Below are 26,094 nucleotides of genomic sequence, written 5' to 3'. Positions count from 1 at the left end.
TTTATGATCCACAGATTGAAGATGATTTTTTTCTCGTAGCCTTATGACCGTGTCCGTATAGACTGTGACTGCTCCAATCACTGCAGTCTCGCAAAACATAACCTCGGCTTTCCACGCAAAACATGAAAACGTGGCTTGTTTTAGGGGCTCATATTAAATGTGGAAATATAAAATAAGAAAGACAAGAGAAAAAAAACCTCAAACCTGTTAAAAAATAAAACATATAAAAATATAATAGGCTATATACATTCAAAATAATATATTTTGGTTACACGTGAATGATTTGTGATGTCATCTTCATGCGACGGCGAGAGTGAAGTTTGTTGTTAAGCTGGATTTAACTTTGAATGAACAATAAAGCGATGACATCCACCTCCGTAAAACAGGCTCTAAAAAGCCACTTCGGGTTCGAGGGTTTCAGATCCAAGCTGCAGGAAGATGTTGTTAAAGCGGTTATCAAAGGTAATGTGACTGCACAAGTTAAGTAGGTTACACTTACACATGGCTAGGCTAGCAAATGTTAGCTGTCTAGCATCGTTCTAGATAACAAGAAGACCCATTTGGAGTCTTTTCTTTTTTAAAGGCAGGGGTTATATTTTGATGTGAATATGCAAAACGTGACTGACATTCTCAGCCTAGCAACAATCAGTCATGAGGATTTGTTGCAAATGAATAAATCTTGTTTTTTTTCTCTCCTGTTGCAGGAGAGAGGGATGTTTTTGTATGTATGCCTACTGGAGCAGGGAAATCCCTCTGTTACCAGCTCCCTGCAGTGTTGGGCAAGGGCATTACTCTTGTTATTTCACCGTTAATTGCACTCATTCAGGTCAGTCTCGAAAATGAGCAATATTCAAATAGATCAGTGGTCCTCAAAGTGGGGTTTATAAATGGACACGTCTGTAACTCTGAGAGTGTACAAATGGAACCAATTTGTACACTCACAGAGTTATGGGGGTCTGTGAAATTAAAAGGTTTGAGAACCACTGAAATTAATCTGTAATATTACCGCTGCTTTTCCTTAGTGTCACTGTTTTGTTTGATTCTTTCCCCCTGGGTCTAAATAGGACCAAGTTGATCACCTGAGGGACCTGAACATACCTGCTGCCAGCATCAACTCCAAGCTCTCGGCAGCGGAGCGGCATATGATCCTAACTGATCTGGAGAGCGAGAGTCCCAGGCTGAAGTTGCTCTACATCACCCCGGAGATGGTCGCCTCGGCTTCGTTCAAGCCCTGCCTGACGGGCCTCTGCTCTCGTGGCCTTCTCTCTTACTTGGCTGTGGACGAGGCTCATTGTGTCTCCCAGTGGGGGCATGATTTCAGGTTGGGCTGCAGTAATTTTCTAATATCGATTATTCTAGCGATTACCTTTGCGATTTCATATATATATATATATACCGGTATATACTGTATATATATTTATTTTCATCGCACAATTTTGTATAATCAAAAATATAGTTAATCGTACAACATTGTCATGTAAAAATAGTGAATAGGCCTATAGCACATCTACAAGTCACAACATTGAACTTGCAGAGTGGCGATTTTCAACATTTGTGTAATTTTTTTAACTATTCACCTATAAATTATTAATCAATTATTTAAATGTATTGTTTTTGTTAATATAATTGATTATTAGTTAGATGAATTGATGCTCTCCTAATTCCAGACCTGACTACCTCAAACTGGGCACACTGCGTGCCCGCTTGCGTGGGGTGACTTGTGTGGCACTGACGGCCACAGCCCCCAAGAAGGTGCAAGACGACATCACTGAGTCGTTGAAGTTGAAGTCGCCGCTGTCCTTTTCTGCACCCGTGTTCCGCAGTAACTTGCGCTATGATGTGATCTATAGAGAGCTGCTACCGGACGCTTATGCCCACCTCCACGCCTTCATTAAAGACTCACTCAGCAATGGATCCGATGGACCGGTTAGTATAGCAGTGCTGTTGTTAAGTGGATGGTGATGAAAGTGTATGCCGATGGCTCTTAGTTGTAGATCGCCACAGGGCGTTGGTAAGAACATACTGTATGTAAACAGCTGTCCAGAACAGTTTTCTTTTACTATCATGGCAGAGTTGTAGGTGGGTGGGTGTATACCAAACTTCTTAAGGCCTATTGATAGTCCAGTTTTCGGTGAAGAGGTGACCACCAAAAACGACAACATGATGACGTCACGCCATGGTGGTCACCGCTCACACAACATATCTCTCTGTTTTTTATCACACAACACATCTCTCTGGTGACCTCTTCACTGAAAACTGGACTATCAATAGGCCTTTAAACTGTTTCATTTCAAGAGTGTCACAGACCTGTAAAGTGGTTCCTCAAGGAACCATGGCGGTCCCATAACGCCACTTTGATAACCACTGGTATATACACTACTAGAGTACATACACTGTATTTTATGTTGTCCAGTATGTACCACTAAGTTGGCAGTACCATCTCAGTGCATACTGATCCAACCTGCTTTCGGAAGGATTTATGAAGAAAGAGTCCCCACCAACATTTACTGTATTCAATAATGAATGGAATGTGGAAGGAAGAATACAGAGTAGCTTTGGATAGTGTTGATGAGGTTTCCACACCATTAACTCCTCACATTGTGTGGTGTTTGTGTAAGCAGGGCTGTGGGATCGTTTACTGTCGTACCAGAGACAACTGTGAAACAGTGGCTTACGAACTGACCAGGTTGGGAGTGCTGGCCAAGCCTTATCATGCAGGTAACATGCCCCCCAGCATGCACGCACGCACACAAACGGGGACTAAAGTTATGTTATAAAGTATTTCTACCGTCGGTTAAAAAACAGCTCCAAAATGTTTATTTTTCAGGAAATGAAAAACGAAATTATATTTAAAAAAACAAAGCCATACTGCCTCATCAAAGTTGGTGTTGTGACTTTATATATTGTCAGATACTTACATGTGTCAGTTCAAGTGGAGTTTTGTTTGTCCATCATTGATAAGAACCGCTGACAATGGATCTCCAAGCTCACAAAGTCACAATGCATCACAACGCATGAATTAATGCCATGATGATTCATGACACTGCTTATAGGCCTACAATAATCAGCAGGACTTTAACTATTACAATAACTTCTGCAAAGAGGGGTTCACTGGAGTTATATGAACCCTTTTCTTGAGACATTGCTGTCCTCAGAAAATACTACATAGATTTCAGAAATATAATGAATTGTTTTCATAACATTAGCGTCAGTGCTAAATTTGAAAAGCAGGTACACTGCATAATTACTTCTAACAGCCTTTCTTCTGCTCTGAGTCTGCAGCCGGCTTCTCTGTGTGCCACAGAGGTGTGTCCGACAGTTGAGTTTTACGAACCAATCGAGTTAGCTGGTTTCGTCAGAAGCGTTTTTTAATACTTTTCATTGGTTAAATATCGTTTTAAACAAAACACAGGCGTAAATGGTGTTCAATAGTGTTTTTTTTTAAAGCTGAAAGTTAGGCGTTAGCCGATTTCTGCCTGACAGCGACGACGATATTCTCCAAAGTAATTAAAAACGTTACAGAACTTTCATGTCGGCTAAACATTAGAGTGTAAGAAGCCATAGACTGTTGACACACACACACACACACACACACACACACACACACACACACACACACACACACACACACACACACACACACACACACACACAATATTTCTACACTGTGGTGTATCATAGACCGGGATGTCTGGTGGTCACAGAGACATGCTTATCCTTTGTTCTTCTAGGTCTGAAGACGGGAGATCGTACAGAAGCCCAGAATGATTGGATGCAGGGGCACGTGCTGGTCATAGTCGCCACCATCAGCTTTGGTATGGGTGTCGACAAGGCCAATGTCAGGTAAGGCAGCATTTCTTAAGGATTTCATCATTTCACTGTCAACTCTTCTTCATCATAAACAATAAATTAAAATAAATTATTGTCGTTGTCGGGGAGAAACCCTGTTATATCAATCAATCAATGCCATATATTTCATACTTTGTCGTATGATATGCCCAAAATAGAGAGACCATGTTGAAAGTGGTTAAATTTGTCTGCAGATTTTATGCAAAGAGATGATTGCCAGTTGTTGTTGAAATGCCGCTTATTACATGGCTATAAATTAATGCAGCACAGCAGGTGCTCTGAGTCTTTGATTAGACGGTGGTCTGTTATTGAGCTCATCGGTCATTATTCATAAAATAACGCACCATTGAATGCAGTGATTGAGCAATCAGAATCATTCAACCAAGCCTTGTAATAAACATATTTAACCAGCACTTATAAGTAACAAAACAATAACTTAACATTTGGAACACAGGCTCTTTTTCCCATTTCCTGAAAAGTGATGTCGACGTTAATATATAAAACTCGATTTGTTTGTTATTGATCTCAGAACACAATTTGGGGTTTTTACATCAATTCCCCCAGGTTTGTAGCTCACTGGAACATTGCCAAATCCCTGGCCAGTTACTACCAGGAGTCAGGTCGTGCTGGTCGGGACGGGCTGCTGTCCTGCTGCAGAACCTACTATTCCCACAAGGACAGAGAGGCGCTCAACTTCCTGATCCGTAAGGAGATTGGCAAGAAGCAGGTTAGCAGTACTGTCACCATCATGACGATTTATTGCCATAGAAATTATTGCGATTAATGATTTAATTGTCTTTTTTCTGCTTCTTCTTTTTGGAACATAGAAATAAAACAAATATGCCTTTTAGGCTTTGTAAACACAAATTGCTGGGGCTGATAAAACTAATAGCTTAAATATACAGAGATACACACACACACACACACACACACACACACACACAAAACTTAGTCAGCCTAAATTTATAATTTTATCATTTCAATTATTTTGAAACACATTGACAATAGCTAAAATAGTGAGCTTGTAGATCGGCTATTCTCGCTGTTTTTCAACAGATTAATTTGTACAGATGAATGGAAATTATATTATGCAAAAATGATGATCTAAAAAAATTGTGTCCAGGCAATGAGAGATCATAATATGTTGTGAATGGTTTAAACTCCTCTGTAGAAAAAGCGTGGCTCTGCAAAGGAGGTAGATAAATCAGCCATCACAGACTTTCAAGCCATGGTGTCCTTTTGTGAACAAGAAGGGTAAGTCAAGTCATCCATGCAACGCATGTATGCTCGCACATCCATACACAACAGTAAGCACGGCTAGAGGCTAGATTCACGACATTTATTTGAACAAAATCAGTATAACTTAGTATAGCAGTGATTTCTCTATAAAGTTTTTGTTAAAAGTTATTGTGTTGTCCTTTTCATAGAGAAAATATATACTTTTATATACAACTTTATTATGTTATTGTATACTATTCAATTATATACTTATATCCATAGCCAGTTGTTCCACATTTGTACAGCAGAGGGCAGTGTTTCTTTATTTTAGCTGAAGGAAGTTTGGCCCCTTCAGCAACAATGTTATCAAATCTGAGGACTGCCATGTAACACAGCAGAGGTTTAGAAAAGCAAGCTACAGTAACACCATTAACACCATTTTGTGTTGTGTTGCCATCTAGGCAACGTTGTTAACTGAACAATCAGGGTCGCATTAGATGCAGGATTTTATTTCTTACATTCCTTACAGGTACCGGTATTTAAGTGAAAGAAATACATTTTTGGTTCCTCAACATTTTGTTGACAAAATGGCAATAAAAAAAGCATCAATAAACAAGCAATTGTTTTTGTGTGACAGACTGAACACAAAAACACAAGACAAAGCAGTAAGCACATAAACAATAGTAATCAATATAGTGAATGAAAATAAGTAAGATATACACTAATAATAATGGCACACGGTGAGCTTCCAATTGTTGTTGTTTTGCACACGATCCATTGGTAGTCCTTGTATTTCCCTGTGCTATTCAAAACAGCTCCTGGACATGCATTGAGATGGCCGTGTGCCTTTCTCAGGTCCAATTCATCGTTGTTATTGGCCGGCCTGCAAAGCCCTGGGATGCTCTGGGGAATGTTGCTACTCCTGAATGCCTGGAAGTGTTTGGCAGCCGGTGTTAACACACCCTCCAAAGTGTTTTGTCAGCAACCATTGTTCCAAGGCTTGGGCCCCTCCTAATAGTCAAATCTTCACAGACCCTGTATGAGGGCCTCATGCCTTGCAGTGCCTAGAGGGCACTAGCCAGAGTGTTGGAGTACGTAGAGAGTGGACCTGTCTAGAATGTGAACCACTCTTTGCAGTGCTCTCGTCTTTTGGCCGATCAAATGCCGATCTGAATGGATATTCCTCATGCTGCGTTAGGAAAGGGAAGTGTTGTATATCGTCGCCCCGGCGGGAGGGGAATTAACTCTTCTGCATTCACCCAGTAGATGACATGCTCAGATTATTATCATGGCAGTAGTTTCAGACGCAGGGTGCCTTGGTTGTGGTCCTGCGATGGCAGCAGCAAGACACACAGGTCAGCACCACCATGAGCACCACCACCACTGGAAGAGAGAGCACAGGAACCATAGGAATAAATGCATAGATGAGAACAGACGTTTACATTCACAGCAGCAAACAAAGGTTATGATATCCTTAGCAATAAACATCACCGGGTTGCACCAGCAAAGCGGGTGGCTGTGTGAACACTGAAGTTAGGGGACACTGAAGTTATGACCGATCTATACTTTTATGCTATGACATGAACAGTAGTTATTGTTGTCAATGAGTCATTTCAGGTGCATCTGTACTTGTTGCCCCCCCCCTCCAAATACAGCCAGAGGGGCAATTCAGTGCCACTAGTTTTCAATGCCGGCAGGGATCTAATTTACAGTAATTACATAAAAACGTTTGAATTTTCCAAATGTAAATATGTTGCAACTTGCAATGATGAGAGGGCTTGCAGGCTTGATATGAGACATTTCCAGTTGTAGAACATATACAATGAGTATTTGAAATGAGAAAACGAAACTCCAAATTTTCACTCACGAATGTCAATGTGTAGATGTATATTATTATTTACATAAATACATGACAGATGCAAACTTGTAATCCAATATTTACTGCAGTTTATTTTTACGTTTGACTATTTTGCGATTACAACCTCTTGATTGGTCACTTTTGCACCACAAACTGTTGCAAAACATGCACTTGTTGAGGAAACCACAACACCACAGTAACTGTCACTTCAACAGCTGCACATTTTGCACCCCAACACAAGTATTGCAGAAGTCAAGGACTTTAACTTTGTCACTTGTGAGAGAGCATTTGTGAAGTTGGAAAGTAAAAATATATATATATTGAAATACAAGTTTGCAACTGTCTGTCGTATGTAAATTTGCAAATATTTCTTTTTGCATTCTCAACAACCAAAATCAATGATTCCACACACATATTCCTGATCTTGCAACACAGTTAACTATTTTACCTTCATAGATATTTGATAATGCTTACTGTAAATCGCTCTGGATTAATAGCGTCTGCTAAATGGTAAATGCCTAAATTGTAAATTGATAATGAGTCCTGAATAAGTAGAGAACCGCGGCAAAGCCATGCAACCATTGGCAGAAACCATGATGAAGACTGAACTCACAGATGAAGGTCAGAATGATGATGAAGCCTCCCTGGTCCACGGGGTTGGCGGTGGGCAGATTTTGCAGTTTACTCCAAAGTCTGTCCAGGAGACTTAACGCCTGGTCTTTGGCATCCATTTCTGTTGGGGTATCACTGGCTTTCACAATCTGTTTGTTTGGATTAGAGACGTGTGTGTGAAATATGGCCGGGCATAGTGTGGGGGTACCAGAAATAGCAGAGCCTTGAGATCACCTATTCATGAAAAGTATACAATTTTAAGTCACTCAACGTAAGTGATTAAAACTAGGAAAAGACAAACATATGTCGTACCATATCATGGTATTAAGATATCAAAAATCCCAGATGATATCTAGTATAGTAATATCCATATATTATCCAGCCCTATTGTGCAATGTCCTTTCAGATTTAGGACACGCGCTTCCTGGCCTGTGACCAGCTCACCCAGTTGGCTGAGATGATAACTGTGGCACATTACTGTTCGCAAGTGCTGGTTGTTTATCCTGGAAGGGGATGTACAGTATGTAGCTGTTCTAATGAGCTGCTGGGCAAACAAATAACCCAGTGGTTTTCAAAGGTCCCCCAATAACTCTTGAGAGTGTATAAAATGGAACCAAATGGACCCATATAAAGAGTACACTAAGGCCCAACCCACACCAATGCAACTCCTTGCAACTGCCATTGGGGATAATGGTTTCACATGTAACCGCTCTCGTAACCGTTTGGTTGCAAGAAGTTGCAGTGCCGAGTCATCTGCGAACAGGAACAAGTTGCGGTCACAAGCTGATGTCATGTCGTTTACATATAGGAACAGTAAAGGCCCTAGTATGCTTCCTTGTGGAACATCACAGCTCACTGGGAGGGGGGGGACAGTGTTTCATTCACCTCCACCATCTGTTCTCTCCCCTCCAGAAAGGGACCCAGAGGGTCCCTGAAATATCCAAATATGAACTCTGTTTTACAGAATTTAACAACACACTTTACTGATTACAGTGAACTTTGAATTATAGCAATCGGTTCAGAATTGCGTGTGGTATGGAATCTGGATGGATTTATGAAACTAGCGAATGCAGAATGCAGTACAAACGATTGCCTTTGATAGCCCAACTGGCGATTCAAACACACTTATTTTTTGAGAATTAGGTTAGGTGTGAGAAACACTGACATATTCGTCAACATCATAAGGGTCAGAAGGGCCTGAATGTCCTCATGGGAGGACGCTATTGTGATCCACTGATCTATTTATTTATTTTTCCAGTCTAATGCAATCATTGTTGTGTATTGGCTCCATACTTGCCGCAATGACCGTTCTGTTACTGACTACGTGCAGTTGCTCTGGGTGTGAAAGCAGCAGATGCCCGCAGGGCTCGGGCTTCAAGAATTAAGGGCTGCTATTACCGACTGACCAGGAATCAGATTACTGTAGCGCAAATTGCGCAATATATGGGGGAAACAAAGTTGTTCCCTGTCAGTTAAAAGTGTCAAGTGTGAGCCGAGAGCGCAACCTTTACCTCTGTGGAATCAAAGTGGCATGTATGATCATATATTCCTTATTTATTATATTTAGTTGAGAACTTGTCATTGTCGATGTCTGTTTAGGCTGCTACAGTATGGAGTCCATTTGGTTACATTTGTGTACTCTTCAGAGCTAGACCAAAAGATCACGGTACACGTCATGATACACTGCCGAGCCCCCTCGCCCCCCTGGGCGCTACTCTCCCTCTGCCAACCTGCGGAGAGCCCCGAGCTGAGCTCATGCTTCCTTCCATGCATGAGGAGTGAGCAGGCCGATTCTTATCACCTGTCACGGGGAGTTTCCCCGGTAGGACGTAGCGCGTGGAAGGAACACATTAGTTCCTGGTTCCTGGTATTGGATGAATATTTCTCTCTCTCTTTCTTCGCTCTCCACATTGTATCTTGCTGTGAACTTAATATGAATCACATATTTTCGGTGCGCACGGCTGTGCCAAGCTACTACTGTACTGTACATAGGCTCTTTCCATCACTGTTCATCTGTCAAGCAATTGTTTTTGTTTCATTTCCTGAATTCCTATCAAGACAAACAGTACAGTAACAGTATACAGGTGCTATTCCTGTGCGTCTCTTGGCAAATGCAGTATATCATAGCACTCATTTTAGTTTCAGAGCCTAGTGCCGTCCGGGAAAATGGGGCATGTACATTTTTCTCTCTGAGAATGTACAAAACTACAAATGTAACCAAATTAACCTGTAAGGTTATATTTGTACTACACTCAGAATTACAATTAATTTAGCTTGGCACAAAATAAGTTAAATAGACAAAATGAGTTAGTAAAAAAAGATGCTCTCTTTTGACTTGGGCAGAATAATCAATAATAATCCTGTCTTCATCTTAGTGTGCTTCATTGTATTTTGATGTAAATGTGTTATTTGAATGGGTGGAGTGAGAGTTAATGCATCATTGTTGACTGTCCTGTCAGCTGAGTGTACTTTGCAGTAGATTTAAACAACCTTGGGTGTGACAACTATTTGGTGCCAGGACAGGATCCTGGTCCGGTAGAACGGGTAGATTAACTCCTTGTGGGCAGCAGTGTGGCTCAGGAGATAGAGTGGCCACTTGGGAAATGGAAGGTTACTGGTTTGATCCCCGACTCCACCTGTATTAGTGACTGTAAAGTGTCCTTGAGCATGACACTGAACCCACAACTGCTCCTGATGAGCAGGTTGGTGCCTTGCCTGGTTTCCCCCACCGTTGGTGTTCATGGGGAATGTAATGTACATTGTAAAGCTATTTTACCTCCTGGTCACATTCGGTATTACTTTTTTTTTTTAATTGAGCCATAGTTCTGCTGGACTGCACGGTTAAAGCTAGTGCTGGCATTGCATAAGTGTTCTTCCCTTTTATTTCTTCCTTGTTGGCCAGCATTCTAATGCTTTTCTTTCTAAGAGTCCAATTCTTAATGATAGAGGGATTTTTGAATCTCCACATGTGACTTTGTCTGTCCCTATATTTGTCTGTCTGTTTGGGGTACCAACAGTTGAGAAAGTGGTGCTGTTGAGCTTCACACTGTGCACAGGTGCATGATGGGAACTCGTGTTTTTAGTGTAACACCAATGTATTTTTGAGTGGTGCAACCACTCCAAGGAACAGCAATGTCCGTGTTCACCTATGTACCTATGTGACGTTAATGAGCACGAGTATGACTATTAGTACCAGTAGGGGCGCTGTTGTGCCAGAAACAGAGAGACAGATAGTGCTGCACTGTTGCCTGCTAATGAGAGAGAGAGAGGGGAATTAAAAGACTTCAGTGCACTGTGCCTACACATGTTGCGACCTGCGGTCGCAACATGTGTAGGCACAATGCAAGGAATAAATGCATTCGCCATGTATCCGAAGGAAGTCTGATCCAATCACTTTTAGATTTCTCCAGTTTAATCCTGAGTTTAAGTTTTGTAGTGTTCAAGATCTGATTTTAGGCATGTTTAAGCCTCCAGGAAAATCCGTGTTGAGGTTCTTAATCCACTGTTTTTCATTAAAACGTCTTTGTCCTACTGTCCAGTTAGGATTGTGTTGAAGTCCAGCGCATTTTAGAGCTTCAATGCCGTGTGCCATGAAAATGCTAATGAGAGAGAGAGAGGGGAGGGGGGGTAGAGGGGAGTTGCAACACTCAGTTCACACAGGTGTGATTTCTTTTACACACACACACACACACACACACACACACACACACACACACAGAGAGAGAGAGAGTGTCTACAACAATAAAAGTATAGTTCCACCGCTCAGATTTTCTTTTAACGACTAACACAAGTTAGTCTAATCCCATTTAGTTTTGCTATTCATCAAGAGAATGAGAACCGTGTCTCTGGCAATCAATGACTGTACCAGTTGATTATGCCAGACTTTTTATTGATAACAGACTATTGATTCTGTCCCGCTAAAGCTGAATCACAGACGCACAAACACAGTGTTTATGCTGTACATATTACATTTATAACGCTACACCGGTATACTTTAGGTCTTGTCTGCAATTTTTTTATGTTTTAATCACTAACACGTCTGACTGTTGTGGGGATGGGATTATGTCTCACAGTCGGTGGATTCACTTTTTCCAGGGTTAGGTTGTTAACAGGATCTTTAACAACAGGAACCGTAGAGTCCCTATTCTGCGGGGCGAACATTAGGCAAAAATAGCCAATATACAAGCTTAGCTCACATCACATTGCGATACGTTGTGAGCTCAGATTTTCAGCAAATACATTTGGTGTAGAGAGAAATACTACTATGCCTAAATTAAAGTGGTTAACTAGCAGCTAGTCGCTTAAGAAATAAAACTCATCACACATCCAGCTGTAGCATAATGACTAACCACCCCTCTAGACTGGGTAGTTATTTTTTTTACTATTTGACACCTAACGATGCTGTGTATATGCCTACTACGGAAAAGCACACGTTGACTTGCATGCATTCATTCTTTGCATTTTTCTGGTAGGAGACTAGCTTTTTAGTCTCTTGCACTCACTCTGCATATACAGACAATGACTTCACTCACCTGAAAGAGTCTTCTTGGTAGATTAACAGCGTTGTACTGAGTCAACTAAGTCCAGGCTGATTTTATAAAATAATAATAATCACATTAGTGCTCTGAGAGCTGAGCGGACCAGTTGTTTGAAGACGAGACAGAACAAGTGTGTCTGTTACCTGAGGGATTGTGACTTTGAGGTTGAACACATGCAGCCTCCTCAGCAGAGTGGGGGAGAGTGTGTTGTTGGCTTGAGCCGAGCGTGCATTTGTTGTTGACTGAGCCAGCGGTGTGGGGGTGTAACAGAGAGAGAGGAGGAGGTGTCCTGACCTGAATGAGGTCCAGCCCCGACTGAACCTAGTAGCAGTCACTGAGTCAGTCCAAGATTAGGGTCAACAGGAATAAGTCCTCAGGTATTGGCGGTACTTACAGTACTGTAGCCGCTACAGTGTACAGTAGCTCAAACTCAAAGAAAGAAAAACAATGAGAAGAGGTCTGGCTATAAAAACACTTACTTACGCCGTTCTAGTGTGTTGCATTTGTTTTCCTGGGACTCACCGGGTCAAGAATATCATTACGCAAAGTTACGAAACAAACTTGAGATGGAACCTTTCCAGTCCTATTCCTATTCCTATTTTTCAGGAACAGGTTTTTCTCTCTGCATGTTCCAGTCTCTTCAGGTTTAGTTGCCTTGCATGTGACATATATAGTTTTGAAACAGACATCTGGACTGTTATTAGGCCATGTTCTGTCTGGATCTCCTCCTTCAGAGTGTTTTGAGTGTGTATCTCATTCTCTTTTCATGACTTCTACTTTTTCTCCCTCTCTCTCTCTCTCTCTCTCTCTCTCTCTTTCTCCTCCCATGGTGAAAATGCCCACTCCCCTTTGATAGTTGTGAAGAGTAGGTTTTCATTTCATGTGTTAATGTAGTGTGTATGTGTGTGTGTGTGATTGTATTGCTGTATTGTTGTATTGTTCTTTCTGCTTTGGCAATGTAACGTATGTTTTCTCATGCCAATAAAGCCCTTTGAATTGAATTGAATTGAATTGTGTTGTCTATAAAAGCAGCCTGCCCCTCATAGGTCGTCTGTGTTTGTGACTGTATGTGGTCGCGTGTGAATACAAGTCAGTCATTACATAATAGTGCATCAGATAGTGATGAGTGGTGAGAGGATCCCAACAATCCTACGTAGAGTCGAAACGCAAAACAAAGCAAAGCAAGGACTTTAACTTATTCCTTATTAATCTGTGTATATAAAATATAGCTAACTCGTCGAATCTCTTAGTTACCGGTACATCAATATTGTTCTTATAAAATAGTTGGTTTGTGTATTAAATATTATTATTATTATTGTCTATTAAGATTATAAAGATCGCTTTTGTCATTTTGACTGCCAGGGACTTCCCATTCACTTCCCATAGGCTTCTGTAGAGTCCGAATTAAAAAAACTTTTTTTAAATACCTGCAGGTTGCGTTACAGGCGTCTCTGTTCTTTCTACTCTGCTCCATGATTCTCAATTATGCTCAACTGCACGCAAACTTTATCGTCATTTAATGTCCGCCCCCACCATGTCTCATATGCACGGCTGTCGTTATTTATGTTGACAACCCCCACCCCACTTCCACTTGCTCTTGCGGTCGCTTCTTACCCTTAAGGCGTCTTAATGGTTTTTACATGTTTGATAAATAGCACTTTTCAAGTAACATTTCGGATTGTTCAAAAGTAATTTATGAAAACTTTCACCTAAATACTGAAATGCCTGAGCCAGAGTTTCAAGTTTGTTTTTCTTGTGCAGTATTTGGTGAGAGCTTGTCAGACACTCAACACCAACCTTTCTGTGCTCATCAGACCAGCTCCTCTGAATGCTATGAAGGGGTGTGGAGTTAAAAAACAGCTTCATATATCTGTGTGACAGACGGTATACAGTGTTTGTATATTATTTAAAGGTGCTATAACATGAAATTCAACTTTTCAAAAATTGTTGGTGTTTTTTGCACTCCGCAATGTGTTTTCTATCCCCACAAATACGCAATTTTGAACAATCAGGCTTTCTCATCATATAGGGGCTTTTATGGAAATTGCTCTCAGAAACAGCTCAGCTGATTTGATCATACTCTTGATGTCATCAGTTTCACCCGACTTTGTATAATTACTCCCCTCTTCAGTCTTCAGTTCCAAATTTGCATTTCCACTTTGTTTACGATGTTCGCCATTGTTGATTTTCCAAGCTGGCATGGAATGGAAACAAGCCTGGGTTTATCTAGCATCAGTATTATAATGACTCAAGATTAAATAATTTGCACATCAGTTTGATGGACATAAACAATATAATATTAAAAACAGTTTTAAAATGCATGTTCCTTTAACTTTATATGTGCTTATGGTAAATGTAATTTAAATGCAATCTAATGTTTTACTTAATCAAATTTCTCACAATACTATGATTATCAGTACATTCTTTATTATTATGTATTATTGAGTGATGACAGTCACACATTGTAACGGACCATAGTTACACAATAATATTGATTGATGCTGTACTAGTTGGTGTGTAGCCAACGATTAATGATTTAGTTTAGCATGTTCCCTTCCCAAAACATAATCGATGGTTGGATCTTTGTTACATAGTCTTTATGTTATGTATTATGCCACATGTTGCTCCATACAGAAGTTAACTATTATTAATTGTTTGCATTACGACGACAAACGCTGGACATAATAGGGTTGTCAAACGATTAAACATTTAATCAGATTAACCATAGCTTGATTTAATTAATCATGATTAATCACCATTCGAATGTCCAAAATATGCCCTTTTCTTGTGGGAACCGAAAGATAAGTGACTAGATAGGGATTCTCTTTCCATCTCATTTGGATCCATCATTCATCAGATACCAGAGAGATGACTAGTGCAGAGTGGATGGGATTATGGGATGTATGGGGTGGGTCACCTAAGCATAACTCAGTTCAAGTCAGTGGACAGTCTACTACTATTTTCACAATGTTTGCCTCCACCAATTTGGACAGTGTTTATAGTATAGTTTGTTGATTCTTTTTGATGAAGTAATGGTCTTTTATTATTTAAGACCTATTCTTCATCCTCTGCCTAACCCACCATATTTCTAATTGGTGGTTTTGCCTGAATCCTTCAGGCCAGGAGCAAATGAGCTAAATCATAATGACATAATGAGAAGAGTAGAGCAGTAACAAAATAATACAAAACTGGTTTAACAATGTAAAGAAAAAATTGATCTACAAGTTCACAACGCTTTGGCTATTTTCATAATTATCTGTGGAACGGAGTCAAACAAAATGTAATGCCTCAACTCCTACATTTCCAAGTGCTTGTCAGGTTGGGGGGGGGGGGGTCCCCAGTTCAAATATGATTATTTTGAGGGGTCGCTGACTCACTGCCTGACAATGTGCAATGATCTATTCTAAAGTACCATCTCTTCACCCTCAGCTGCCGCCATGGGACCATATCCACGTTTTTTGGGGACCAGAAGCCGGATTGTGCCGGTGCGTGTGACTTCTGCCGTGACCCCAAGGCCGTCCGGGCTCAGCTGGCCAGGGCGGCGAGCCTCACCTCAAGGACCTCTGTAGCCGCGAGCACGGAGTCCAGCGGCCCGTTTGGCTTTGACCGCGGCCTCTACGCTGGAGGGAGGAAGGGCTACGGCTTTGAGAGGTACAGTAGGGTGTAGGGCCAGGCCATAGGACTTCAAATCAATAGCATGATTATTCCAAACTTTTGCCTCTCACAAGGTTTTAGATCGGCTATTTTTTGCTATTTTTGTAAGACACCATTGTACAACGAATTATAATATGTGGATAAGTGGATAATCAGACAGTTAATCAGAGAAAAATAAAATGGATAAACCTGTTTCTCGATTATTCAATTAACATACATGAGCAGGTATTACTTCGAAATATCGGTTTTGATATATTTTCCGGTCAATTGCCCAGCCCTGTTTGACCGGAATTGACTGGAATTGACCGGAGGACAGACATCGTTAACTAATTCAACCCCCCTTTGTTTTGAGTGGTGCAACCACTCCTATAGACAGCTATGTGTGTGGCTGGGTCTGTCCCTGTGTTCGAGCACGAAAATAACGTTATAGCGTTTGTTCACCACCAAGTGTCACTGTTGCACAGCCTAACACACAGACACAGACACACACATGCCAGGGAGGAGAGCTAGTACAGTACAGTACAGTACAGTACAGTACAGTACAGTACAGTACAGTACAGTACAGTACAGTACAGTACAGCACCACTCACTTCATATGGGTCTGATTTATTTTATTTTATTTAGCAACAGCTGTTGCAACGTGAACACTAGAGAGTATGACGGGGGCACGGTGGCACAGTTGGTAGTGCTGTCGCCCCTGTCAGGTGTAAAGGAGCAACTTGGACACTCAGGCATGAAGGGAGCATGAGTTAAGTCCGTTGCTCTCCCCATGTTGGCGGAGGGTGTGTAGAGCCCAGGATCACAGTAGATGATTGGCACAGGGGTGAAAAATGGGTTACAAAATCGTGGGATAAAAAATATATAAAAAAAAAAAAAGTAGAATAATGGTAGACATCTCTGCCCTTAGGCACGATGAGGAGGACGATGAGGGTGGCAGAGATGAAGATGATGCTGAAACGAGGAAGAAGGTGTTCGGTAATGTCTTCAAGAAGCAGATGAACCTGCGGAAGGTGAATCTTCGTCGGAACACACATTTCCTGTTTTTAACAAATGCATGTTCACTCAGTGAAAACAAGCCCCTGCTGTTCTCCCTTCTTGTCCACATGTGTCAGCCAGCTGTGGGCATGCAGGAAGGCATGGTATGGGTATTTGGGGGCCCTGCCGTCAGGGCAGGTTGTGATAAATTGTTCCCACATGTGCGGTGGATACTGCCACAGGGCTGTAGGAAAGTTCCACAGCAGAGCCAAGTGCAGCCTGTCCGAAAGCTGAAAGAATGTTTGTAACTCAGGATCAATAACAGTAACACGGGTCCAGATAGTTGGCACAGGGCCAGTCTGGGGCCAATTAAGGTTTGAAACGTTTCAAAGCACCAAAATATGTCTGGAGAGTATTAGGGCTCTTAACATGGTCTTTGTTTTTAGAATGAAGTCTGGTCGTCAGTCTTACTGGCCTACTGCTAGCAACATGCATTCTATTGAAACTGACAAACTCACACGCACACACATACACACGCACACACACACACACACACACACACACACACACACACACGCACGCACGCACGCACGCACATTAATAATAATAATTATGCAATTACAAACGGAATAAAGACAGAATTTAGAACTAGAATATGTAGAATATAGCTTATTCATCATTGCAGTAGCAAATTGAGCAACCTATATACTTTTTTTTCCAAAAGCCTGTCAGTGGAGCCTAGCAAGTTCATACATTTGCATAATTTCCTCATTTATAAAACCAGACTTCACACGCACATATGTCTCAGGAATGCTGAGGAAATTAGGAAATGTGTTGCTGTGTGTTACTGGAATGGTTTCAGACAGTGCTTATTTTTGAGTGTTGATGACGTTTTGGGTTGGCACCCATCATACTCTGTTGAGAAATGGTGTCGGCATTAAAAAGGACTCTTTTCTCCCCATGAAGGCATCTGGTTGGCTCCTATATGATTGCACGCTCCTGCCAATCTCCCTCTAAAGCCTGAGTTATATTTCGTTGCGCTCGGGTGAAAATAGCCGATTACAGACACAAAATAATTAGCCTTATTTTTATAAGCTTACAAGTTACAACACGTCGCAGAGCAGCACACTGATGACTTAATAAGGTCATTGTTTACATCTCTGATAGTTATCATGATGAACAAAAACTGAGGAGATGTTCTACTATGTTTGATATGATGATTTGGCAGTCTTGAGGTTTTGGGTCTTGGGCTGTGAATAGCTTAACGAGTCAGAAGGAGAGAGATATAACTAGTGTTGGGGAGAGAGAGAGTCAACCATGTCCTATAGAGATGGAAGCATGCCAATCTTTGTCCCATCCTTACATAAGATAATAGATGATAACCTTTGACTATAATACTAACATCAACATGCATAAAGAGGGCATTCTGCTGCTACTGCCTTTGTAGATATACGTGATCAGTGGCTAGCACAGGTGGAGCTTTGTCCTATAATGGACAACCTTTGGCTGTGGAAAATGCATATCATTCTTGACCTATTACCAACTGCAGTTGTCCCTGCATCAGTCCTTGATTTACACCAGGGCTACACCAGACGTGCCCGTCGTGCCGTTGCGCGTCCGTGTGTGCAATTTACTGTTCACATACTACAAGTCTGGAAAGCTTTAATTGATGTCAATTGCACCAGCTACACCAGGTGCACTGATAGAGCAATCCTTGCATGTGCATGTTGTCCAAAGAATGGAGTCGGTTTTCTTTAGTACTCCGTATGTGAGTATATTGTGTCAATTTCTTTGTCCGAATAGTTTAGTCACCAAAATCATTGACATTATTAATCAAAGTAAAAGCTTTTCCACTTCACACAATAATTTGTCATTCAGGCTCATTGTCAAGAAAGCTAATAGTGTATCTGCTTCTCAAAACAGTTGAAAGAATGTCACTTTTGGTAAGATGTTCAAACTTGTAGGCCTATTCAATTGATTGATATTAATGAAACTGTTGCTGCCAATTGGCTTGATTGAGGAGGGAACTGCACACTGGTACTGCAAGTTCCAAACTGATCAAATCACATTATCTACGCTACAGAATATATCGTTTCTGTCGGGCAGATACCTGTAATCTCCATAAGTAAATTAATGGCCTACTTGATGATCATACTACAGTGTCACACAAAAGTAGCAGATCCACAAGCTCTAAATGTGTCTCGAAGCAACTCATTTTGAGCTTGTATATCTGCAACTTTCGCTGTTTTTGAATTTGAATCCTGAAAAGTAACAGTTTTGGACATATGAGGTTTCCACCTCACGATTTCATAAAATAATGTCTGTCACCTTGTCAATCATTATGTTCTTTCACCAGAAATTAGTGCATTCTATACACTCTATATGATCTCTGTCTCTGTCTCTGTGTCTCTCTCTCTCTCTCTCTCTCTCTCTCTCTCTCTCTCTCTCTCTCTCTCATCCATCTGTCCAGAGGCAATATGCATTATGCAGTTGCTATCCAATACAATAATTCATGTGTACTAATTGTGTAAAACTTGTGTGCGCAATTGTCTCCTTGGCTCATTTTAGCAGAAGAATATTTGACAGGACAATCTAGAACTTATTATTATTTGATAATATTATTGGAGACTGTTGGAGAATCTGTTCAGAATCATTTTGCCTGTAATTTGTGCCATGTCCCTCTTTTCTTTTTCTTTAGGGGTCTGAGGGACACAAAGAAGCCTTTGTTCCCCCAGGTGGGCACTCTATATTTAATTTAAAACATAAGTTAAGGCCCAATCTCATGTCAAAATGACCGTTTTCTTCCACCCTAGTCTTGCATTTTGTAGGTTTATTTAAAAAGAGTGATGTTGTGTGTAGAGCACTGGTTCTACGCGTAGGATCCAGGGGTCCTTGTTGGGGTTCCAGAGAGTCCCCACAGCTAAATGATGCTTAAGAACCAAACCAAACCAACAAAAGCTGTCTTGTTGTTATTGTAATACTTTGATGACCTAGATGGGGCAGCTGTACAGGTTGCTAGCTGGCTCATCCTTGCGATGATGTGTTCTGATGTAAGTAATGTTGTTTTTTGTAGATGATGACTGCCCCCTCAGAGATGCTAGCAGCCAGAGGATTCCCAAGCTCACAGTGAAGGTAATGTTACTCACACATAACACAGCAATATTATAGAAGGGACTTGACACATTCCTCATGCTTGCCCTATCAATTTACACCACCATAGCAAGACAGTGACTCATTGTGCACTTTGAAACACTGCTCATTCATTCATTCATTCATTCATTCTATTTACCAGGGAAAATGCACACATACCGTAAATCAACATTTTTGTTTTTACATCGATGTAGATCCGCTGGAGTTGACTAAGAGCTCATTTTCATCTGTAGTCTTTGGGAAGGTTGTTAACATTGGTCATCTAATATTGAAAGTATAAATACTAAATATATATAATTACAATAAAAAAATATGTACAAAATGGTTATAGTGTAAAGAAAAACGACAATGAAAATTGAGGTGGTATAATTATCCATGATTGCAATTTGGTTTGCTTTTTAAGACTGAATTCAAAAGAGTTGTTGCTCTCTTAATCCGTTGGGAAGACTGTTCCAGTAAGTGAGAACAGAGAAGACTGTCCAAATGCGCTACGTCTGTGTTGTTCAGTACTTCAGAACCATCCGCCCTGTGAACTGACTCAGTGGAGTCCATTTAAAACCTTAAAACTATGCAAATTAAACAAACTGTACTGAACTATATAGCAGTGAGTGATGATAACTATTGGGCTTTGTAGTCAGTAGTCAGACTTCTCTGTGTGCAGGTTGTAATACGGATCATACAGCAGCGTTCATAAAAGAGGTTAGCTGCTCCTTTTGTTAGGTATGGTATTATGTCCCTGAATTTAGATGGATAACATTCGTATTGGCTACATTAACATTTTTTAACAACTTTTCATGTCAGGTTTTAGTCTAATTTAATGCCTATATATATATATATATATAGGCATTAAATTATATATATATATATATATATATATATATATATATATATATATTACACACACACACACACACACACACACACTACTTTCTTCTTCAACCAAAATGTCAGATTGATGAGTCTCTGTAGGGTTGTGTGAAGAAACAAATGTGCACAGTGCAGGCCCTCCATAACGGTGCAATGATACCATGTGTAGAATAGAATATTGTATTAGCAACAGTTAACAGCATACAGCATCACCGTTAAAAGCTCAAAAGTTTATAAAATCACACAAAAGCCGAACTTGCTACAATTGTGGTCCATTTCAATACCCAACAAACTATACAAACAACAGTGCAAAGGCTACTAATGAATACTAATATAAATTCATGTGTCACATGTTCTGAATGGGTTATCATAGCACAGCTTTTTTTTGTATTTCAGGCCAGAGAGCACTGTTTGTCTCTCTTGCAAGATGCGGTAAGCAGCCACCAGAGGGCAGAACACTCATGGAGGTAATGCACACACACAAGCACACACACACACACACACACACACACACACACACACACACACACACACACACACACACACAGTGGACACTGCTTTATAAATACAAATTGGTTGACAACACTCACACACACACACAAACACACACACACAGACTGCCAGAGGATCTAGGATTTGTGACAGTTTAACTACTATACTCTCCACTACCTTTTTTGAATTTATTTTTCTTTAAAAAATAAAACAATACAAATAACTTTGTGTTTTTGGAAAGCTTTTTGAAGTGCCATTGAGACGTGCAATACAAATACATTTTCCTTCCCTTCATTCTGCTCCTCACCCCCAAAACAGTGACCTCCTCTCCATGGCAGTTGATGCCGAATATGAGCTGTTCAAGATCAGCAAGTCTTCCAACCTGTACAAAGCAGCCGTCCTGAAGAAAGTAACTCGTCACCCCTTCTGTTCCTTTATTATACTTACACTATGCTCGATAACCACACCATCCCTTATTCCACAATGTTCTTATACACTGTACTTGATAGGTACATTATATTTTATGCCGCAATGTTATGTTACACTATACTTTATGGGGGAAATCACTTAACCCTTCTTTTATTCCAAAGGTAGCGGAGTTGAAGAAAGGAGGGGTGGCTCCACCAGGAGATAAAGGAGGAGAGGATAGGACCTGCGTCGACACTCGTGATGTCACAGAGCTGGAATCGAAACCCAAAGAGGAAGCGGCTTCCTCCTCTTCGTCCTCTTCCCTCACGGAGGAGCAGCATGGGTTCATGTCTGCCTCTCAGGTCCCCTCGGTAAGACGCAGGGTGCTCTGGAGCTCAGCTTTGAGTATTTCACCTGCCTGCATCAATATTTACATCATGACATCAATGCACTGTTGAGACTTAATTATTATGCTATTAGGACAGTTTATTCAAGGATTCGTAGCATTTGTCTATTTTTTTCCAATGCTGGTTGAAATGTGTAACTGTATGTGTCTCTTTCCCACACTAGTTGAAGCGTAAGAGAATAGGTGCTGGCCTGAGGGGCTCTTCCAACCCATTCCAAACAGCCAGGGAGCTGCTTATGTCTTCTGACCAGGGAACAGATACCGGAGGAGGGTTCTGCACCGACAGCCTGGGAGGCACTGGACAGCCGGCTAGCAAGGAAGAGGAGGAGAAGAAAAAGAAAGGCAGGAAAGAAGAGTCAAAGACAGATGCGTGTTCCTCTGTGACCTCATCCATCAGAGCCAAGGCCAGTGCTGTGGCTGCGTCTCTGAACAGCCCCACCAAGGGGGGAAGAGCCCTCGGCAAGAAGCAGCAGAAGCTAGCGGAGGCAGCCAAAAAGTCCCGCAGCATTTCCCTGTACTTCGGAAAGAAGCAGCAACCGGAGAAATGCCCTGAGGCAGAGTCCGAGGTGGGAATTACCAACACCACTACCTCGTGTAGGACTGGTGCTTTGAGCCCCGTGGCGGAATGTTCACCCACCTCTAAGGAAACCACCGTGGAGGATGACATTTCTATGGATACCAATTCCATGGATCCCAGTCTTATTGAACCAGTTACAGAGGACACTGCCAAAGCAATGGACATGAAAATAGGAGTAATTTGTCTGGGTGACGAAGATGAGGATGATGATGACGAGAATGTTTTTAAATCGGAACAGATTTGTGAACAGAAACTAATTCAAGAAAATCCTCAACAGGATACAGAGTAAGATGGTATTATTGTTCCAGGTTATCAAAGTGTTAGCATTTTCACTTTCACATGATAAAGTCATTGTCTCCTCTCACATATTAAAAATAATAATTTGTGTCTTGCACAGGCCAAATATACTTGAAGAAACATCTAAATCACCTCTAATAGAAAGGGTAGGTGATTCTTGACTAAAGTGAATCTGTTTTGTATGTAGGAGTATGTCAAAATCTGACCACACGATTTTGGGCGGGAACCCCTTTTGGTCTTAGCATTATGTTATGCTTTAGCTATTGAAAAATAGCAGATCTACAAGCTCTGGCATGTTGTGCCCTACAAGCTACGAGCTTGTAGGTCTGCTATTTTTTACATAGAAACATAGCTTTTTCAGAAAACTGTCAGGATGTAGAAGACATTTTTAGAATCTGATCTCGAGTCAAAATGGGTTAAAACATGTTTTACATAGGCTGGCAGCTTTCCTATTATAAGAATGCATTGGGAAGTGTTGCATCAGATTTGAGATGTCCTCATATATACAATATAACAGTGGTTCTCAAAGGGTCCAGGGATCCTGAGGAGCTTACATTTGAGTTATGGGGGTCCTTGAAATTATTTTTTTTGCAATAGAACAAGTAGTATTCAGGTGAAAACTGTGATTTCACATGACGTTGGTGCTGATGTGATGCACTTCTTCCAGCTGTCAGATGACAGGAAAGCCAACAAGGAGTCTTCCCCTCCAGCAAAGCATAGCCGGACCACCCAGGAGCAAGGAGGCAAGAGGAGGGTGACCTTCAATCCCAACGTACAGGAGAGCATACTGGACCTGTCGAATGACCCCCCCAAGCCTGCCAGCAAAAAGGAAGTAGCTGACATTGTCGTGCGCTGCCTGGACCCATTTTACTCTCGGGGGAAATTTGCCACCAAGGTGAGAGACGTGTCTTAGTTGAAGTCAGCCTTTTTTGAAAGGGATGATATTATTAATTCAGTATGGTTGACAGAAAATATATTAGCAATACAATAATTAAAAATATATATCGTTGCTGTTGGGAGAAAACCTAACTCCATTTTAGTTTTTTTTTTTTATGTCTGTGTGTTTCAAAAATATTGAACCAATGGAAAGTAGTGAAAAATGCTTTGGACAAAACCCTCTTAAACTCCATTGGACCCTCAAACTGTCTGCTAAAGCAACTAACTCCACCGCCGCTTCCCCTCTCATGCAAGTAATTGACAATATATAAACTCACAACACCAACTTCGATGAGGCAGTATTGCTTTGTTTTGAAAATATAAGGTTTTCTTAATTTCCTGAAAAATGTATAATTTTCATTTCCTGAAAATGAGTAAGCGATTTCTTCCCGACAGCAGAGATATATGTTTTAACAGCTGGTTATTAAGATTTTAATTAAATATGTGGATTTGGGTTCAGTTAATGACTTATTTCCTATCTCTTTATATTTTACCATAATTTCTAATCATCTAAAAATCTGGGAAATAAAGTGATTGCCAATTGAAGAATATAATTAATTCCAGCTCATTGATGTATTTAAAGTATATCCATACGCATACTGCCTGAATATAGTATTCCTTGTGGGTCATTTTAGGAGCTGTTCAAGTCATTTGCCCGCTACTTGTCTCACCTTCTTGCAGAGGGGAGGAGTCGGGGTAGAGGTCAAGGTAAGTAGGGACTAGGGAGTCAAATATAACATGGCATGTTGTGCCTAGTTGCACACAAGGGCTTCACTCACACCTTTCGATCTAGCATACAACATTGATGCAGGCTAGATGTATACAAAGGGTTTGTTTACATCTTGCCCCAATGCATTTCCAATGGAAGTCACATGGTTTGACACAATATTTTTGTTGTACAGCTTTCTTTCGGCTGTGTTTCGACTGCCCCTCATACAACAAAAAAATTGTGTCAAACCATGTGACTCCCATTGGAAATGAATTGCGAGCTTGCATCAGTCAATAAGTCTCATGCATCAGCTATACATCAATCTGTTGTGCATGTGTGAGTCAGGCCAAGGGCTAAACGAGCTAAACCCTCATTTATATACTCTTTCGTATGTGTTGATTGCTGATAAAGCATTGCTCCTCAAGCTAACCTCAAGCCTGTGTAAACCATAAGCTTTTGTCAGCAAGCGACACTGCCATGTGATAGTATAAATGAAGCTTAATGCTTGCTTTTTTTTGTCTACAGTGAAAGTGGAGACCAAGGCTCTGGTGAAGAAGTTCTTCAGCGGCGTGAAGCGCTGTGAAAGCGAGATCGACTGGAAGGACCTCAAAAGACCTGACAAGTCCGACAACTCCTAGGACAGACAGAGGTGTGGAGGAGAGGGTTATAAGGAGAGGAAATGCAGTCATTGTTTAAGTCAAAGACCATCCTCTTCGTCAGTGCCTCCCGACTTGAAGCATCAATCCATACAAGGCTTTTACACAAGCCTTTACTGACCAACATCACTTGCTGCTATACGCTCACTGTTTCCAGCCTCGTTGCTGCTATCTTAAGTGCATCCCAATAATGGAGCAATAAAACACGTTTAGCATAAACTACACAAGCTCAGTACCGAACTGAACTCTGGCTGCAGACGAAGACCAGGCCTTGCTGTGTTTGACAGGTTACATACAGCAGGAGTGTGGTCTTTGGACTGCTGGTACATGGACTTTCACTGCTGGAATGCAGAACAGAGGAACTAATATGAAAGTGAAACACTCACTGACCCGTCTTGTGTTAATATTTTATTTAAAAGTTGTATTTGAATATAATTTTATCTTTGGTGATGGCTGTCCTCATGGCCGTAACAATGACACTGTAACTTGGACATAGACAGTGGGCTTTTCAGTTCTTTTTTTGATCTGCAAAAAAACATTCTCAGATGTAGGGAATTAAGTGGTTGGTGGTGTTTCCCGCTAGACATTGTGGTTCACTTAGTGCCTGTTGGGGGACAGACATCTAGATGCCATATTCTGTCTCTTTTTAAAGCCTAATTTATTACTGTGTCGCACAAGGAACTAATAACTATAAATTAGGCTCATGTCATCTAAAGAAATCCAAAGAGCACTTTTGAAACACTAATGAGCGTGAGGGCCTGCCATGCAAAGAGATACTTAGCAGTACTGTTTGCTTGTTAAATGTTTACAATAAAATCCAATGCTGTGTCATGCTGTTTGAGATGTCTCTCATTGTAAATTCATCAACGGGTGCTTGCATGGGTCTGAATTA

General features: G+C 41.0%; 1 protein-coding gene and 1 long non-coding RNA gene across 2 annotated transcripts; one reads left to right on the top strand and one right to left on the bottom strand.

Moving 5' to 3' along the window:
• The first annotated feature begins 321 nt into the window (after window positions 1-321).
• Window positions 322-25,959, top strand: recql5 (RecQ helicase-like 5). The gene is made up of 20 exons (XM_080776603.1): window positions 322-462; window positions 705-826; window positions 1,065-1,321; window positions 1,668-1,926; window positions 2,622-2,718; window positions 3,732-3,843; window positions 4,414-4,576; window positions 5,021-5,103; window positions 15,505-15,726; window positions 16,637-16,739; window positions 19,403-19,439; window positions 19,778-19,836; window positions 21,118-21,188; window positions 21,532-21,622; window positions 21,804-21,992; window positions 22,192-22,889; window positions 23,002-23,047; window positions 23,569-23,796; window positions 24,473-24,545; window positions 25,072-25,959. The coding sequence occupies exons 1-20, from the start codon at window positions 348-350 to the stop codon at window positions 25,182-25,184; spliced, it is 3,138 nt and encodes a 1,045-aa protein (XP_080632729.1). The 5' UTR covers window positions 322-347; the 3' UTR covers window positions 25,185-25,959.
• On the bottom strand, window positions 5,181-12,807 carry LOC308324536. The gene is made up of 3 exons (XR_013964927.1): window positions 12,070-12,807; window positions 7,539-7,658; window positions 5,181-6,450 (listed from the first exon to the last, which is right to left on the bottom strand). It is a non-coding gene; the product is annotated as an uncharacterized lncRNA (long non-coding RNA).
• Window positions 25,960-26,094: the final 135 nt, after the last annotated feature.

Source organism: Protomyctophum bolini, assembly GCF_963924005.1.
Source record: "Protomyctophum bolini genome assembly, chromosome: 11".
Classification (NCBI taxonomy): Eukaryota; Metazoa; Chordata; class Actinopteri; order Myctophiformes; family Myctophidae; genus Protomyctophum; species Protomyctophum bolini.
The sequence above is the reverse complement of the archived record's forward strand: the minus strand, read 5'-3'. Positions and strand labels throughout refer to the sequence as shown.